This window comes from Lolium rigidum, chromosome 7, assembly GCF_022539505.1.
Source record: "Lolium rigidum isolate FL_2022 chromosome 7, APGP_CSIRO_Lrig_0.1, whole genome shotgun sequence".
Taxonomy (NCBI): domain Eukaryota; kingdom Viridiplantae; phylum Streptophyta; class Magnoliopsida; order Poales; family Poaceae; genus Lolium; species Lolium rigidum.
In genome coordinates, this window is record NC_061514.1 from 155,840,349 (window position 1) to 155,856,009 (window position 15,661).

General features: G+C 42.2%; 2 protein-coding genes and 1 long non-coding RNA gene across 3 annotated transcripts in view; all 3 read right to left on the reverse strand.

Moving 5' to 3' along the window:
• LOC124672173 overlaps positions 1 to 71 on the reverse strand; it is a 1,093-nt gene extending 1,022 nt beyond the window's left edge. Inside the window, exon 1 of the mRNA XM_047208448.1 lies at positions 51 to 71. Coding sequence (XP_047064404.1) covers positions 51 to 71 — 21 coding nt within the window. The remainder of the gene's footprint in view (positions 1 to 50) is intronic.
• Positions 72 to 1,944: 1,873 nt separating this feature from the next.
• Positions 1,945 to 3,198, reverse strand: LOC124672174. The gene has a single exon (XM_047208449.1). It carries the CDS (start codon positions 3,196 to 3,198, stop codon positions 1,945 to 1,947), a length of 1,254 nt encoding a protein of 417 aa, XP_047064405.1.
• Positions 3,199 to 11,396: 8,198 nt separating this feature from the next.
• LOC124676115 lies at positions 11,397 to 15,443 on the reverse strand. Its single transcript, XR_006993528.1, has 5 exons — positions 15,328 to 15,443; positions 14,036 to 14,175; positions 13,495 to 13,648; positions 13,239 to 13,403; positions 11,397 to 12,574 (listed from the first exon to the last, which is right to left on the reverse strand). It is a non-coding gene; the product is annotated as an uncharacterized LOC124676115 (long non-coding RNA).
• Positions 15,444 to 15,661: the final 218 nt, after the last annotated feature.

Consider the following 15,661-nt stretch of genomic DNA (forward strand, 5'->3'; position numbering starts at 1 on the left):
CTCATACTAACTATATATGGTAGTCTAGTTATATTACTTGCCGACCGAACCGCTCTTGTGAAGTCCGTCATTGCCTTGATCTATCACCTCACCCCCCTTGTCATTCTGCCTCCCGTTATCGAGAACATGAAGAAGATTGAGAGAGACTTTCTTTGGAAGGCAACCGACAAAGTCATGGGGGGAGGGGGGGAGATCTTGGGGGGCTTGGAGTGCTCAACGTTGAGAAATTCACAATAGCTCTTAGATTGCAGTGAGTTTGGTTAGAATGGACGGACCCGACCAAGATTTGGATTGGGTTGGGGAATCCTTGCACGGAGGTGGACATGAACCTATTCTATGCTTCCACAAAAATCGTTGTGGGAAACGGGAAGAAAACAAAGTTTTGGGACGCTCCTTGGCTAAATGGCTCGAAGCCTAAAGACATCGCCCCCTCATCGATGCAAAGTCAAAGAGAAAGCAATGGACGATCAACAAGGCCACAAAAAATGATGCTTGGATTGCCATGATCCACATCGAAGGAGATCTAACCATCGCTCACTTGGAACAATTTATCGACCTTTGGATTAAACTTCGTGGCTAAAACTTTGACGAGGATGCGGAGGATTCCATCTCTTGGACGCTTACGGAAGATGGCCACTACACGGTGGCATCGGCTTATAAAGCACAATTTTTTGGTACCATCGCCTCCGACTTCAAGAGGACAGTTTGGAAGATTTTGGCACCTCCAAAAGTCAAGTTCTTCAATTGGCTTGCTCTTCAAAATAGGCTTTCGACGGCGGATCGTTTGCAAAAAAGAGGTTAGCCTAATTGCGGCAATTGCCCTCTTTGCATGAGGAGTGAGGAATCCATCGATCACATCCTCGTTCATTGCCGCTTCACGCAAAGGCTTTGGGGCCTAGTTAAAGAGTGGCTCGGTTTTTATTCTCTTGACCTCCACACATGGCATGCTATGTCTCTTCATGAGTGGCGGAGCCTCATGACCGGTGCCTCTACGCCAAACCGGAAAGCTCTTGGGTCTGTTGTTCTTCTCACCTGTTGGGAAGTATGGAACGAGCGAAATGCTATAATTTTTAGGCACAACCATGCACCGCCAATGGTGGTCTTCCGAAAAATAAAAAATGAGCTAAATCTTTTGGTCGCCACGGGGCGAACCATGTGAGTCTTTTGATGCCGCGAGAGTAGGCGGATTGTAAAGTCTCGTTTTGTTACCTTGTAAAACTTCTTTAAAACTTCTCCTTAATTAATAGAATGAGGCTCCGTTTCAAAAAACTTGCTGGCTCTCGGGTCTCGACTCACTAGCCTTGAGAGAATAGCCAGAGACCAGAGGGGCAGTACATCTTTTTTTCAGTGGCATAAACGAGAAATAAACTCCTAGGACATACTGACTTAGTTACTGAGCAAACCTCGTGATTTGTGATGGCCCCAAAGTGAAGAAGGATCACGCGCAAAGACTGCCTTCGTTAGCATAGAATCAGTACTGTATACCATATATCACATCATATATTCACCTGGAGATCATCTACCAAGCAGGTTCCGATGGGCAGCCATGGAAAACACCTATCTGTTGGCAGATGCAATCAGCAACTGTGCACTACTGAAGCTACCATTTCAGCTCTCTAAATGAATCTGAGGTAGAATTTACCGAATAATATGTATATGTAACACACAATGAAAATATAGGAATGGGGGTAAAAACATGAGAACCGATGAACCAGCCTGTAGGCAGGTACCACGTGGTACCGTAGGTGGTAGTCTAAAGAGTTCACAATTTCGTAGATAAAATCGGTTCGGAAACATTCTTCAAACTAAAGTTCAAAACAACAAACACGCAATATGATACTTTCAGTTCTCCATAAGCTTACAACAAAAACAACAACAGAGACACAGACACCGCTGGACCAAGGGCACCGCATGAGTTCGATGCGTCATGGAAATTATTAAACTCTAATTAAACTGATGGATGATATGATTGGAATCAGCACTAGGCCGGAATCGAATTAAGCTAGAAACCAAGAAACCGAACCTGGCTAGCTCAATGGAAGTACCAAATCCACTGCGAGCAGTCCGACGACGAGGGCTCCTGCGGCAAGCAGCGCTTGATTCCACCCTTGACTCTGCGTCGGTGGAGCAACAGTAAGAGCCGGAGTCGACGCAGCGGTACTTGGTCAACGGCAGGAAAAAGCTCGTCGGACCGCCATGGTTGATGTCGTCGAGGAAGTAGATGTAGCCGGAGTGGTCGAGTCCCGTGTCGAAGGCCTTGGAGCCGCCTTGCCTGACGAAGATCACCTGTCCGTTCATGCGGTAAGGGCACCAGGAAGCTGGTCCTTCTTCCTGTTCTTGTAGCCTGAAGACCTCGAACACCGTCTTGTCTGGGTGTGGGTAGCTGAACCTGAACCTCGTCCTCCTCACCATTAGCAGATCCGCGCCGGAGGCGCACGGCAAGAGGTAGAGGGCGACGGGCTCCCCGAGTACCGACGGCGACGGGGTCATGTTGTAATCACGGAACTCGTGCTGAGTCTCGACCTTGAGCGGGAGCACGACGCCGTCTGCGTACGTTTCCGGCTTGTACCAGACTAGCCTCTCCCTGCTGGTGAGAACGCAGAACCACCCGTCGTAGTACGTCAGGTCTTCAGCGTCGAACACACCATACCCCTTAGCCGGCGGCGACCAGCGGTCCATCCCCGGACGCCAGAAGGCTACACCGGTAATACCATGCACGGACGTTATGGCGCCGACGACGCACGCGCCAGAGCCGCCGCCGGCAGAAGGAGCTGCGGAGATGGTGGCGGCGCGGATGTCTACGGGGACATCCATTTCGCCACAAAAATACGCGATGTCCGGGAGCGGCACGCTCTCCCCCGAGAGGAGGTTGAGCAGGGCGTGTCCGCGCCAACGCTGGAGCGCGACGATGAACCAGCCGCCCGGGAAGGAGCCCAAGAAGCGCCCTCCCCGGGCGTCGATGGCGAAGGATGGCTGCGGACCGGTGAAACCGCCGAACATCCGGTAGCAGGAGATCAGGCCGGTAGTGGGCATGAGGAGCCAGGGAAGCGGGGGCGGCTTCTGGAGAGCGACGCGGCGCCAGTGTTTGCAGACGGCGGAGAACCTGACGCGGTCGGCGATGCATGAGAGTAAGAGAAAGATACTGGTGAGGAGTTCTTGGGGGAGGCTTTCCACCGCCGCCGCCGCCACCGCCGCCATGGCAGGAGAGCGGGTTTCTAGGGCAACTACGTTGTTTGGGCGAAATGAGGGGAAGATTGTCAGATGGATGACTAGGATAGATCCTTCGACTCACTTTGTGCGGACGCCGAAAGGAAAGTGTGGAATTAGCAGTTCGATCCCTGAAAATCGCTTTAATCACAGGTAAATTGTCCTTTTTTGTTCCAGTTCCTACCAGGTCCTTACTCTTTATTTAGTCCTAAATAACGAGTCCTTTGATCATAGTTAAGAACATACGAGCAACCTACAGCTTGCCAAATCTTGTGCGAGAGTGTGCATGCATCGTGCCTTTACATAGAAAAAGTGTGGAAAAATTAGTTGGTATGCGCATATGTGCGCATGGCAACTATTCATATTTTCCTCCAAACTTTTCCGGTAATTTTTTTTTTGAAGTAGCCATATATTTCATGAGACAATCTGGAGATTACATATATGATCCGAGACAAACATGCTTGTCAAGCAAACTTGCACAACCAAATCCACAAGAAGTAAAACTAAAATTTCACCCTTGGAGAAATTTGTGCCTCGCCGAACTGTAGTCCACCATCGTTCTCCGCCGTCGCCAAGGAAGCGTCGAAAAAAGAGGCAAACATCCGCCATACCCAAATCTGAGAGAGCACCTTCACATACAAAGATGCTTTCCGAGCCGATGAAGCGGACCGTCGCAAGCGACAAAACCGAGACTTTGTGGCACGTTGCCTGGGGATATTCCCCGTGGTCACAAGATCCCGACGCCGTCAACTTCATCCAACGCAGTCGGAGAAGAGGAACGTCGCCGCCTTTCGTCGTCCACACACCCAACTACAAGACACCAAACAAACCTACAGCAGCCGACGCGACCGCCACTCGCGAGAGTGCCGAACGCCAACCACCACACACGAATCTCACCGGATCAAGAGACCGGCGAGACGACCGGGCCACCTGCCCCTCGACGCTACCGGTGGGAGAAACACCGAGATGGAGAAAAAGCAGGGGCAAATTATTCCGACGCGGCGCCATCTCCTCCATGGAAGAGCACCTCAAGGAAAGACTAGGCCAACCCTAACTACCGGCCGGAGCGAAGCCCGGGGTCCCCACCCCCTCCCATCGCTGGAACGGCAGACGGAGGAGGCAAGGACCAGCGGCTTGCCGGAGTAGTTGGGGGCAGATGCGTCGCCTCCTTCTGGATATTTTTTCCCAGAGCGGTTCCGGCAGATTTATGCTTACTACAAAAGGAAAACTATGTGTTTCTCGTTGCCCCTTTGGCTCTGTACACCGAGTTCCCACCCACGAGGAACACACATTAGTTTTTGACGCATAATGGTAAGACCAAATGCCTTATCCCCATTATCTTACACTACCACATCTTCCATCGTTCATCGATAGATTTCAATGGCTCAATGGCCGCAAGATCTATTTTTTTTCCAGAGTATGTCCAACAAATTTGAAGGTGTGGAAAGCGTTAAAACAATCCTAGGAATACTCTTATCGCTAGATCCCTTGTGACTTATAAACTTCACCATTACTTTCTTTATTTTTCAGCATCTAGGTTTCCCGCCTCTTACCATATGATGCAACTTGTAATTAGTGGTAGACATCTAAGAGTTGAAGAAAGCTGGTAATTTGATGCTAGTGAAAGCATCAAAGTAAGGTGCAAAAGTTGGAATAAATTCAATGTTGGCTTCACCAACAGTTAGTATGTTGAATACTGAGAGCAAACACTTGAACTAGCAGAAACTTGTTTATTAGGAATTTCATATGGGCAGCGCTAGGAATCGGAACCCGATGGTTCTCTTCCCATCGGACCAGGCTGTGGCCACAAGATCGAACAGATGATGGCCGTACGATGCTGAAGCCGTCCCCATAATGAACCAATCCCGAGCGTGACTGCCTCCGTAAATGGTAGGCCAGATTGCATGCTTCCGTGAAATCAGGCGGATCTCAGCTAATTGTGAATTATAATTTTGTTTCCCCTAAATGTTTTCACAAATCATACCAGATTTTTAGGCGACTAATAAATCTGATAAACCGTGTTTCCAAGCAGCTCCATCTGTTTCCTTATTTTGTTCCTTACGGATCAAAATAAAATTCAATATTATTTGATGTTTTAAAGTAACTATAAATTTGCTTCAATAAATTTCGTAATTTGCTTCCTAAAAAATAAATGTAGAAAAATAATCACGATTTGTATTTTCAATATTTATCTTCCTTGATGACAGAAGCATTCGCCTTGATCGATGGAAGCACCATTTATTTAGATTCCATTAGTTTGCAATGGCTACATGTTTTTGGACCAGAAAAGGACCCATCTTGATAAATGGAAGCATCATTTTTGTGGCGCTAGGGACATGTTGTTGTCTGCATCATCGACAACTCTTCTATAATCAATAGAAATATTTATTTATCCATGTTAGTATTTTTGATCTATCAACACAACTTTTGATGCAACCAAAACAAAATTCAGTCTGATGAAAATGTTTGCTTCGCAAAAGAATTATGTGGAAGCACAACATGAAGCACGAAGCAATGAACAAAATTAATTTGATTGAAACAAAAAATTACAACTCTTGTAGCGACAAAATTAAACAATATTACACAATAATGTTTTCGCTGCTCCCTAACCAGCGTCATTGACCGTTGTATGGGCTGATCATGGACGTTCTCCCATACGCTGCAAGCTCCTCCTCAATAAGGCATTGGTGTCCCAACGGTGGCGTACTCGGCAGTATAGCAACATTAATAGATATACAACTAGAAACAGGTTAGGTAGAATTATGTTTATATAATAGAAGCATCATTAGTAACACGAAGCACGTCCTGGCACTAAGAAAGGTTGAAGCATCAGTTAGAAACTGTGTGTTACATAGTTGAAGCACAGATTACTAGCCGTTGAAGCAAAATTATTGTACGATGAGAGCATCACACAATGGCACTAGTTGAAGAAAACAATCAATTAGTAGGAAAACTTGGCCAGCGTAAAGCAACGATTATCAGAGCATATATAATTTTCTAGAGAAACTTGGCCAGCACTAGCAATACAGAAATTTTCTTTTTGCAAATTGGCATGCTTCCGGACAAATTTTGGGTACTGAAATTTGTGATTTGAGTGATGTCGCAGAACATATGTATATTGGAAGCATAACTTAGAAATCAAGGAAGCATGCTTCATATGCAGTGAAAGCATAGTTATTTGAATTGGCAAATTTATTTCCTTCTGGCAGAAAAGTGTATATTAGAAGCATATGTGGGAACAAATGAGGCATGAATAATAGTTACTGGAAGCAATAAAAATATATGCTTTGAAAGCAGGTTGATTCGAATCATAAAAATTATGACCACGCATCATACCGAACAGTATGTAGAAGCAGAAAACTATAAAACCTAAAATGAATAATGATTTCTCTCAAAATTACCTAATACCTAAACCTTAAACCCTAATAGGAAGCATATATATTTAGAAGCACGAGTTTAGTTCTATCTCGACACAAATCATCTTTACTGGAAGAATATAAATATGGAAGTGGAAGCACTGATATTTCTAAGCAAGGAATTAGTTCTATCTCAATGTAACCAATTTGTATTGGAAGCATAGATATTTCGAAGCACATAACTAGTGTTGTCTCAGTATAACTCATCTGTGCTGGAAGCATATATAATTTTGAAATTTGAATGAGCTATACTTGCCTCCACCATGTGGGTGCATCCTCCTTTGATGTACAAACCAATTTCATCCAAAATTACTTGTTTGCCATCCCAGCTTTTACACATTGTAAGAGTATGATGGGCAAACATAAGACACCACTACGGATCAACAAGTAAAATTGCATTCTGACGGTGGCAAAATCATACAATACTCCACTATACAGACTTTACTACGAAATTGAGAAAAAAATATTATAATAAACAGTATCTACAGGGCTGGAGGAAGACAAGCACCGTTCCGTACCGTCGGGCATGCTGCCGTCGCTGAAGAGATGTTTCTGCCAACAAGGCTAGGAACGGCAACCTCTCCATGAGGACGATGAGTCTCCCCGCCAGCAGGTTGGGACCAACTCACTTGCAATTGCCTTACCCAGATTCATGCCGTCGCTGAAGGGTTCAAGACGGTGAAGGGACCAGTGGAAGCATCCTCCGGGGCGTTACAGATCCACCTAGCCGCCTCCCAATCTACTGCGCCGGCTGCGGACAATCAGGGGCGCCCGATTGTAGTTCCCCACGATGGAACGCATGGGTACCGGCGCGGGCAGCTAGAGGCACAGGTCTCAGATGGATGGTAGGTGTCTTCTTGGTGGGGAGAGGAGTGGCGGTGCGGTGCGTCGTGGCGGCGAGAGCCCGGCGGCGAGCAACAGATTGATTGGGGACGCACGATTTGACCAGCCGATTTTTAGGGACAAATATGGGCAACATGCGGGGTGAACGGGTAGGATTGCTTTTTTGTTCTCTTTGGGGGTTGAGAAGCAAAACTGCATCCAGGTCGTGCGATGGAAGACAAACAAACGGCGTTGTATTGGTCCGATATTTGTTTCCCATCGGCCTACGATAGGGAGTGTTTACCATTTCATATATAGGAGGAAAATGATTCATTAGTTCATGCAACAAAATTGTGATTTTTTCTAAGAAATATCCATGGATGCAAAACTACTCTTCTAACACACATAGAAGTGCGGATTTATTTAGAGCAATCAGTTGCAGGATGTAGGATGTTACATAATTTCAACTATCAACCGGCTATAGTTTAGGTTTTTTACTTCTTGAACCTTGCTTCCACTTTCTGCCCAAAATCATGACACTTATATGGAAAAAGATCGAAGGACAGAAAATTGAGCCAAATGGATGGATAAAGTGTCAAGTTTAGGTCATAATTACATGTTTGTATATATTTAGCTTAGCGTGTTAAAATATTTTGGGGAACTTACTTGCAATGTGAAAAACCAATTGTTAAAAAGTTTCCAATACGATGATTGTTTTATGTTACACGTTGATCTAAATTTCCACCTAGGTGGATTTGAACTTAAATACTCATTCGCCATGAAACAGATGGTATAGAATGGAGAGGTTATGAAAGCTTGTCAAAAATAATCATGCGGTTGTGGATGATCATATATAACGAAGAAGTTGTTCATTCATTCCCAATGCACTTCATTTAATTGAGAGATGCACTGGTAATTGGAAAAAATCACATTGATTGAATATGACAATAACTTGAAAGTTTAATGAACACCCAACTAAAGTGTCCCAGATTACTGTATCTCGATGTGCTAGTGAATTCATTGGAGGAGACCACACCTCCTAAAACCATTATTACATGAGGAGGGGCAATCATAGCATCCACCAAAATATTTATTTCCACATGGTTGTAGGAATGAATGCTTCTCCATACGACAATCAAACGATATGGGCTAGACTATCCAAAACTACAATACTAAAAATGTACAATTGGGGAATCGTACATCTCCATTGAGGTGCCCATTCACAAATGATCAAAGGTGGAAGTCTTCAATAATGATTTTTTCAACGATATCTTTTTGACTCCTCCATCGCTTCTACATGGTTCCTTTACTTCATTGACCAATCCCATATTTCATACACAGTTAAACACCATAAGGCTTACCACAAGCTTAATAGATATTTACTTTGTTTAGCATACCCTATTCGTAAATAGTAATAAGCATGACATTGCTAGAAGATGAACTAAATTATCTAGTTAATGCTCAACTATCCAAGATCTCATTGATGCTAATTATTTACCAGGGATCAAATCTTGTGGATTTAAAAAGCTAGAGTATCTCTACTTATTGTAAGACTTCATTTGGAAGGGACATGGAAAGTACAAATAGCCAACTCAAAAAAATTCCGTAAAGTAGAAGATCGAGGACTATACACACTGGAATACAAATTCCGAAGGTCATCTCATATCAAAACATACAACAAATTATTTATCACATGTATTTCAAGCCTGAACACTCCATCAAAAGGATTAAGCACTAATATTGAATAGGGGATAGACGAATCCAAATCTTCATAGGAAAAGACATATGGAGACTCCACTCACATGAAAAAACTCACTTGTTTGGATACTAGGTTGTACTATGATCAAATACACTCTCCAATTCACATCCTGATATTGAGAACCAAAACTAAGTTGCCCCTCCCATGAATATGGTGATAAGATACTCCATATGTCGGTCCTACTTATGTTTAACATTCCAAGAACTAAGCTTATTTACCAGCTAAATGTCATGGCAATCCTAATACAAATACTCTCTTATAATCCAAGTGACTATGAGATGAATGAAACCCCATAAAAATGGTTTATTATTGGATAATACATGTTTAATGGTTTCCAATATCTTTTCCAAAGAAGTGTTGATGTAGGGGTCAACATTGTCGCATCTTTGTGAGATTAAAACCTGATTGTAGACTCAACATAACGATTAGTTTATTAATTGTTTATCAACTTACTTATTTTATCCATTAGTTTAAATACAATCAATACAGTTTTTCAAATGATTATATTCATTATATATGTTTCTATGTAGTATTTTTTTATTTGTAGGATTAAAATGTAGAGAAATTTTTTCTATGTACTACTTTGGAATCTTGAAATCCTAAAGGAAAATCCACCAAGTCCAACCTCACGATAAATTCCTTTCGTGTCCATGAAAACATTTGTAAATATCTAAGGATCCATTTGATGGTGCTAAATTGAATTAGGCGTTGTATTTCCATACCAACTAAAATAGTATTTGTTTGTGATTTGAATGCGTTCTGTTTAGATGGTAGTGAATTCGTAAATTAAGTTAGAACGAAATTCACTACCAAATGTTGTTTGGTTGCCCACATTTTAGTATCCATGGATTCATAAAGACTGTATAACTAGATGATTGAACAAATCACATTACAGTTTGTATTGAGCATCTGAAATGGTACTAGTAGAATTACAAGGCATTGAGCGTAACATGCATAATCAAATACCTATTACTTATTTAAGCCAAGTGACACAAGGGAAGGAAGAGGAGGTGGACATGAATATGAATTTTAAGTAAGAATGAGCAATGTTACGACATACCACGTCAGTTGTTCAACAAATAATTGCATAGTGGAGAAAGGAGGTAGCCGCGACCGCACTTGATGATGCATTGTGGTAGTTGGAGTTGAGGAAGATCGCATTGGTAGCCAGAGTTGAGGATTAAGGTGGCCAGCTAGTTCACACCGTCATGTGACAGGTAGTCGCTATCTGCTTTTGTTTTTGGCTATTTGATGCTAGTGGTTTTGTGTGTGCCTCCAAAACTGTAAAGTTTGTTGGGTTTTGCACGCTAGTTTGATCTTGCTGCTTTCTATTTAAAAAAAGCGGGGCAATATGACATTTTCTTTAATAACAACAAAATTTAGAAGAGCCAATTCCACTTCTCCATTCCCTCTGTGTTTAGATGTAGTCAATTGGATTTGAAATTGAATCAGTCTGGGAATTCCAAATCCAAGATGAAAATGAATTGGCTACAATTCAAAATCTGTTGTTCGGGTGCACTTGGATTTTTTGTTGGAGTCAAAGGGTGCACCTAATTCTGATTCCTATTTAGATGCACAAACTATGAAATTTGATGTTCTGTTGAGTTTGGACAATATTAATTAACTTGTGTACTAGAGGACATGCGTGCTTCGCCGCACCGTCTGTGGATCATTTTGACACATCACGATCATCGCGGTAGACTTGCAAGCGATATTGGCTATGTATGTAACTGATGGAGTGTTTCCCTCTGACGGTATCCGTAAACAACCGATACGATTTGTAGGACGCTGTATTTGCTTTTTTGGGCGTACAGTGCGTTAGTGCGGACACAGCAAAACTTAACGTGGTATGTATGTGCTGCGTCCTACAAAGAATTTAGCTCTAAGGTTGGACGTGCGAAGTAGTAGATCTAGCTTCTCGTTTCACAGATTATGACTTCAAATTTCTTCTAGCTAAGTATTATACTTCCTCCGTTCTATGAAACTTCTAGATACATCTAAATTTTGATGAAGTTAAGACATGTTTAATGGGACGGAAGGAGTACATCATAATATACACTCATACATTCCTGCAAGAGGAAGATTAATAAACTATATGCAAACAAATAATATGGAATACACATCTCAAGGTAGAATCAACGGATATAGGACTGCAAAAAACATGTAAAATTATAGATGATCATATAGGAGTATAGGATAGGACTGCAAATAATCACATTGAACCAATGAAATCTATATACGACACTGTTGGATCTACTATAGTAATGCAATAGCAGCCTTACTTTTTTTTCTTCTTTGCTACATTGTTGGGAGCCTGGAAAACTATAAAGTGGCAAACAGCACAAAAGTAGGTGCAAATTATAAAAGCTGGTGTTCACTGCCGCTTGTAGCCTTTATTGAACTAAATTCCACATCCCATTCACCTACAAAACAAAAGTGAATGGAAAGCAGTCTTGATGATACTATTTGGTTCCTAGTTATCAAATTACTTGCTTTATTATATTATGGCAACATCATCTGCAAGCGCGAAGATTAGGAAATCCGGTAGATTCATAGCTTACCATATGCTGGAATGTTTACCTCCTATACAAGAATAATTTGCATAAAAGAAATTCTTGAGATAGAGATATCCTAAGGTTCTAGCAGAGAGAGAATAGATGGAAATTAGAAAGAAATAAATTCAATGATAACTTTTATGTAAAAGCAAGTGCATACCATTCATGGTGGTACAGAAATTTTATCTGGATGACTCGACTTTTAACTTGTTGTAACTACAGGGCAGTCAAGATGTGAGATATAACCAAATAGATCCTGTGATTACTTCAGATGCAGATTACACAGATTCAAAGTTAACTTCTCTTGTACCTACAGGGGAGATGTGACATTCCCTGGAGATATACCCAAACATCTAGTTTTATTTTCTTATAGAGACACACCAGTTTTCCGTCTAAAGCATATCACCCATGAGATATGAGTACCTACATACTCACATGTGAGACTTAACATTGTTCTTGAGCTCCATATTATTCAGAATATATCTGGTAGGTAAACTTGTAGCACAACAGAAATAATTTCATATTGAACAACTTATTCAGAAATTAAAGTGAAACAACCTCATCAGCCAGTGATTTTTTTTTACGATCAACAATTGCTAGCCTTGATGAATTAAGCAGGTAGAATATCTACAGAATTTGCCCAAGGCAAAGATGGGTAGAAAGAAAGATACAAAGTAATGAAGTTTAGATAAACTGAAAAATTCTTAATATCCTACACAAAGAATTCATTGAGGAAACACAAATGGCATGCCTGTTTTTTGTTACAGGCTGGTGATTTGTTATGGCATGCCCTTGCTTGCATTACTTGTCTGAATCTGTAGAAAAAGAGCTCGAGATCAGCATCACTACAAATTTGAAATTTAGTTCTTAATTGCCAAGTAAACATGTGATGGCATGTTCTTCCTTATCTCCTTTCTGAGTATGCAGAAAAAGCGGCCACACATGGGGTATGTAGAAATTTACAACCTAATTTCTAAATTCCATTCACTATGAAGTATGAACTATATAGATTGATCGAACGCACGTAGAGTACAACCACCATCTCTTCATGGTTCCATGGGGCAGTAATTAATAGATGTCTACTTGCAAACAAACGAAAGGATATCTGGCAGTACTTAAGTAAAGAGCACTTAGAATATAGAAATTCGGAACTAGACTAGGGTAACGTCCTGTTATACATGCGACACAACTCATTCAGCCCTGCAAGCCATCAACAAAGCCACAAATGGTGACGACCGTGTACTGTTGTGCCCACACAGCGAAAATGGCTGCCTCAGTTGACGGCCGCTGCGGGAAGACGATATTAGCTAAGGAAACAAAAGCACAACAACTAAATGCTCAGGTACCAATTTATAATTAGAGACATGCTACAACTATATTACTCACTGGGCTTTACTTGCTGGCATTTTTCTGAACATATGACATGCACATGATAGAGTGATATATAAGGAAAAGGAGGAAATGTGTTAGTAAAATTACTGGTGCAACTCGTCACGGGAAGGGAGAGGTCGGTAGCACTTGGGGAGAGGCGACCAGCGACCTTGGCTTCAGGAATAGAGGTCGAAGTAGGCAGCAAACACCTGCAGGCCGGGGACATGTAGTGGGCACTTGCGCGATGGGGACGGGTAGTAGGCCACCTGTGTGCTGAGGAGGAAGGTCATGGACATGTGATGACGGTGGGCGGTTGTCAGAAAATAGTTCAGCAATGCTCATAAGATACTACAAATTTACTTACATTCTGTTACCACATTCTACTTTGGGAATCTTGAACTTCTGGAGCATGAGACTCAGCGTCGCCGTACTTGGGATTTAAAATGGTACTAACACTGCTTTGTGGTGTCATGGGTGTGTTGTACAACCAATATATGAGTTTAGAACTCTGCATATACCTGCATGAATTCAAATATAAGCAATTTAGGTACTCACTTGGAACTGAACTTCAGCAAGAGGGTTGAAACAACAAAGCTGTCAATCAAAAGCACCAAAGCACCAATCTATTGTTTACTACATACTGACTACTCGTTGGACATGCAATCCAAAGTTCTCTGTAGCAGATTCAGTTAAATGTCTTAATCAAAAAAAAAAAAAAATTCCTCGGCCTAACTGGTAATTATTCTCAATCCATAAATTAACTATCAATTAGTAAGAGGGTTCCGCTCCAAGTCTCCAAGCATGGAAAATTACATCTGCCAATCTTGTCAGGATGTTCAGCTACACATGTAATTCATGAAATTAGACAAAGAGAAGTCTCAGAAGAAATCGAGAAGGAGGAGAACCATGTAACTTGGGGCTGGATCTCAACTCGAGGAAGTCCACAACGTCGGTTGATCCCCTTGGATTTCCCATGCTGCAATACTGCCTACCTCACCCCCTTAGGCCGTGACTCCTCCTTATTAAGCAACGTCATAGGATATTTCTGCAAGGTTTAGTAATTAATCAGTACATGATCAACCCTGGTCCAGAATAGTTAACTTCATTTGTATTTCCCAGTAACATCCACTATATTGGAGAGCATAACATAAGTGATTAAGAAACTTTTTTTTGAAAATTCAGGTGCAGGCTAAGCTAGCAATTTCTAGTTGGCAAGTATTTCTTATATTTTCTTAAATCTGGGTGTATCTCACTAAATGAAGCCAAAAAGAATATCAAAGGTGTAATTAGAAGGAAATACATATAAATCTGTAAAATAACAACAGCGAGGAACTTAAATTCTACATGTAGGCAAATTAAACATAATAATATCTATTCCCAGCTATTCATAACATATTTAATAATGTCAAATTCATCCTTTAGAAAAATGTGCATAGTGCTCAATGAAAAAATATGCAAATCTTTAGTATCATTTCTAGAGAAATGATCCACTAACAATTTGTGATTGATAATGACTTGCTAAATTACCTTATATGTATATTGCACAACGTACGAAAGTAAGACATATCTCTCTAATTTCCTCCTTTCCTAATATGCAAAATAGGATCAAGGAGATTTTTTTTTCGATAAGGGGGAAAAGCCCCAGCCTGTGCATCAATCGATGCATGCGGCCCTTTATTAATCTTATTCAAAAATCCGAAATACAAACTTATTACAAATCATGGATCGCTAAGAGTCTCAACATGAACCAGCCATCAAAAAATAGAAAGAAAAACAAGCCGCCACATGATCTTCATGTGAGCCGCCTATCAATACGCCAGCCGCACCAGCTGTAGAAATCCCAAGCTACTGTCGCCAACAGGCTGTAGGATCAAGGAGATGAAAACTCACATTACAATGGTGAACTATGAACTATGCACACAAGGCTCTGGCAACCTATAATTTATTCTAAGAAAAAAGTGAGCATTCCAGTACACAATCAACAACCTTTTCTGCTTTGTTACATACAAATCGTTTTGCTTCCCCTTTAATTTCCAAGTGAATCACAAAAAATGAGGAGTTGCTTTCTGACAAAAATTAATCTAAAATCAGGAACACAAAAAACAATTTCAAAGATCAGGGGGTTATGAAGCAGATGTTGATGAGATACGTAAGGGGCAGACTGCTCACTGGAAGCGGAGTGGAGGAAGGAGCAGACCTGGGTCCACGTCGGCGTCGCCCTCGTCGCTGGGCGATAACCACGAAAGCAACATTGACGGAGAGCTGGACGGCGAGCTTGGCATATTGCTTCAACTGGGCAGAGGCGGGCTGGGTCCAGCGCCAGGGCGGCGAACTGTGTGCCGCTGCAGCGCGCAAGAGCCGGTCCGGGGAGGGCAGCGAGGTTCTGTGCATGGGGGAGGGGGCGATGAGGCGACGACGGTGTAGCGCAGGGCGGCGGCGCCGGCGCCGGCGCCGGAACCCTAGCTTCCTCAGGCCTCTCTCCATCGCGCGATAACTGGCGCCGTAGAGGATAAGACCACCATGGCGAGTTC

Excerpts from the sequence above, each read along its gene's own strand:
- LOC124672174 (XM_047208449.1), bottom strand. The coding sequence starts at position 3,198 with ATGGCGGCGGTGGCGGCGGCGGCGGTGGAAAGCCTCCCCCAAGAACTC.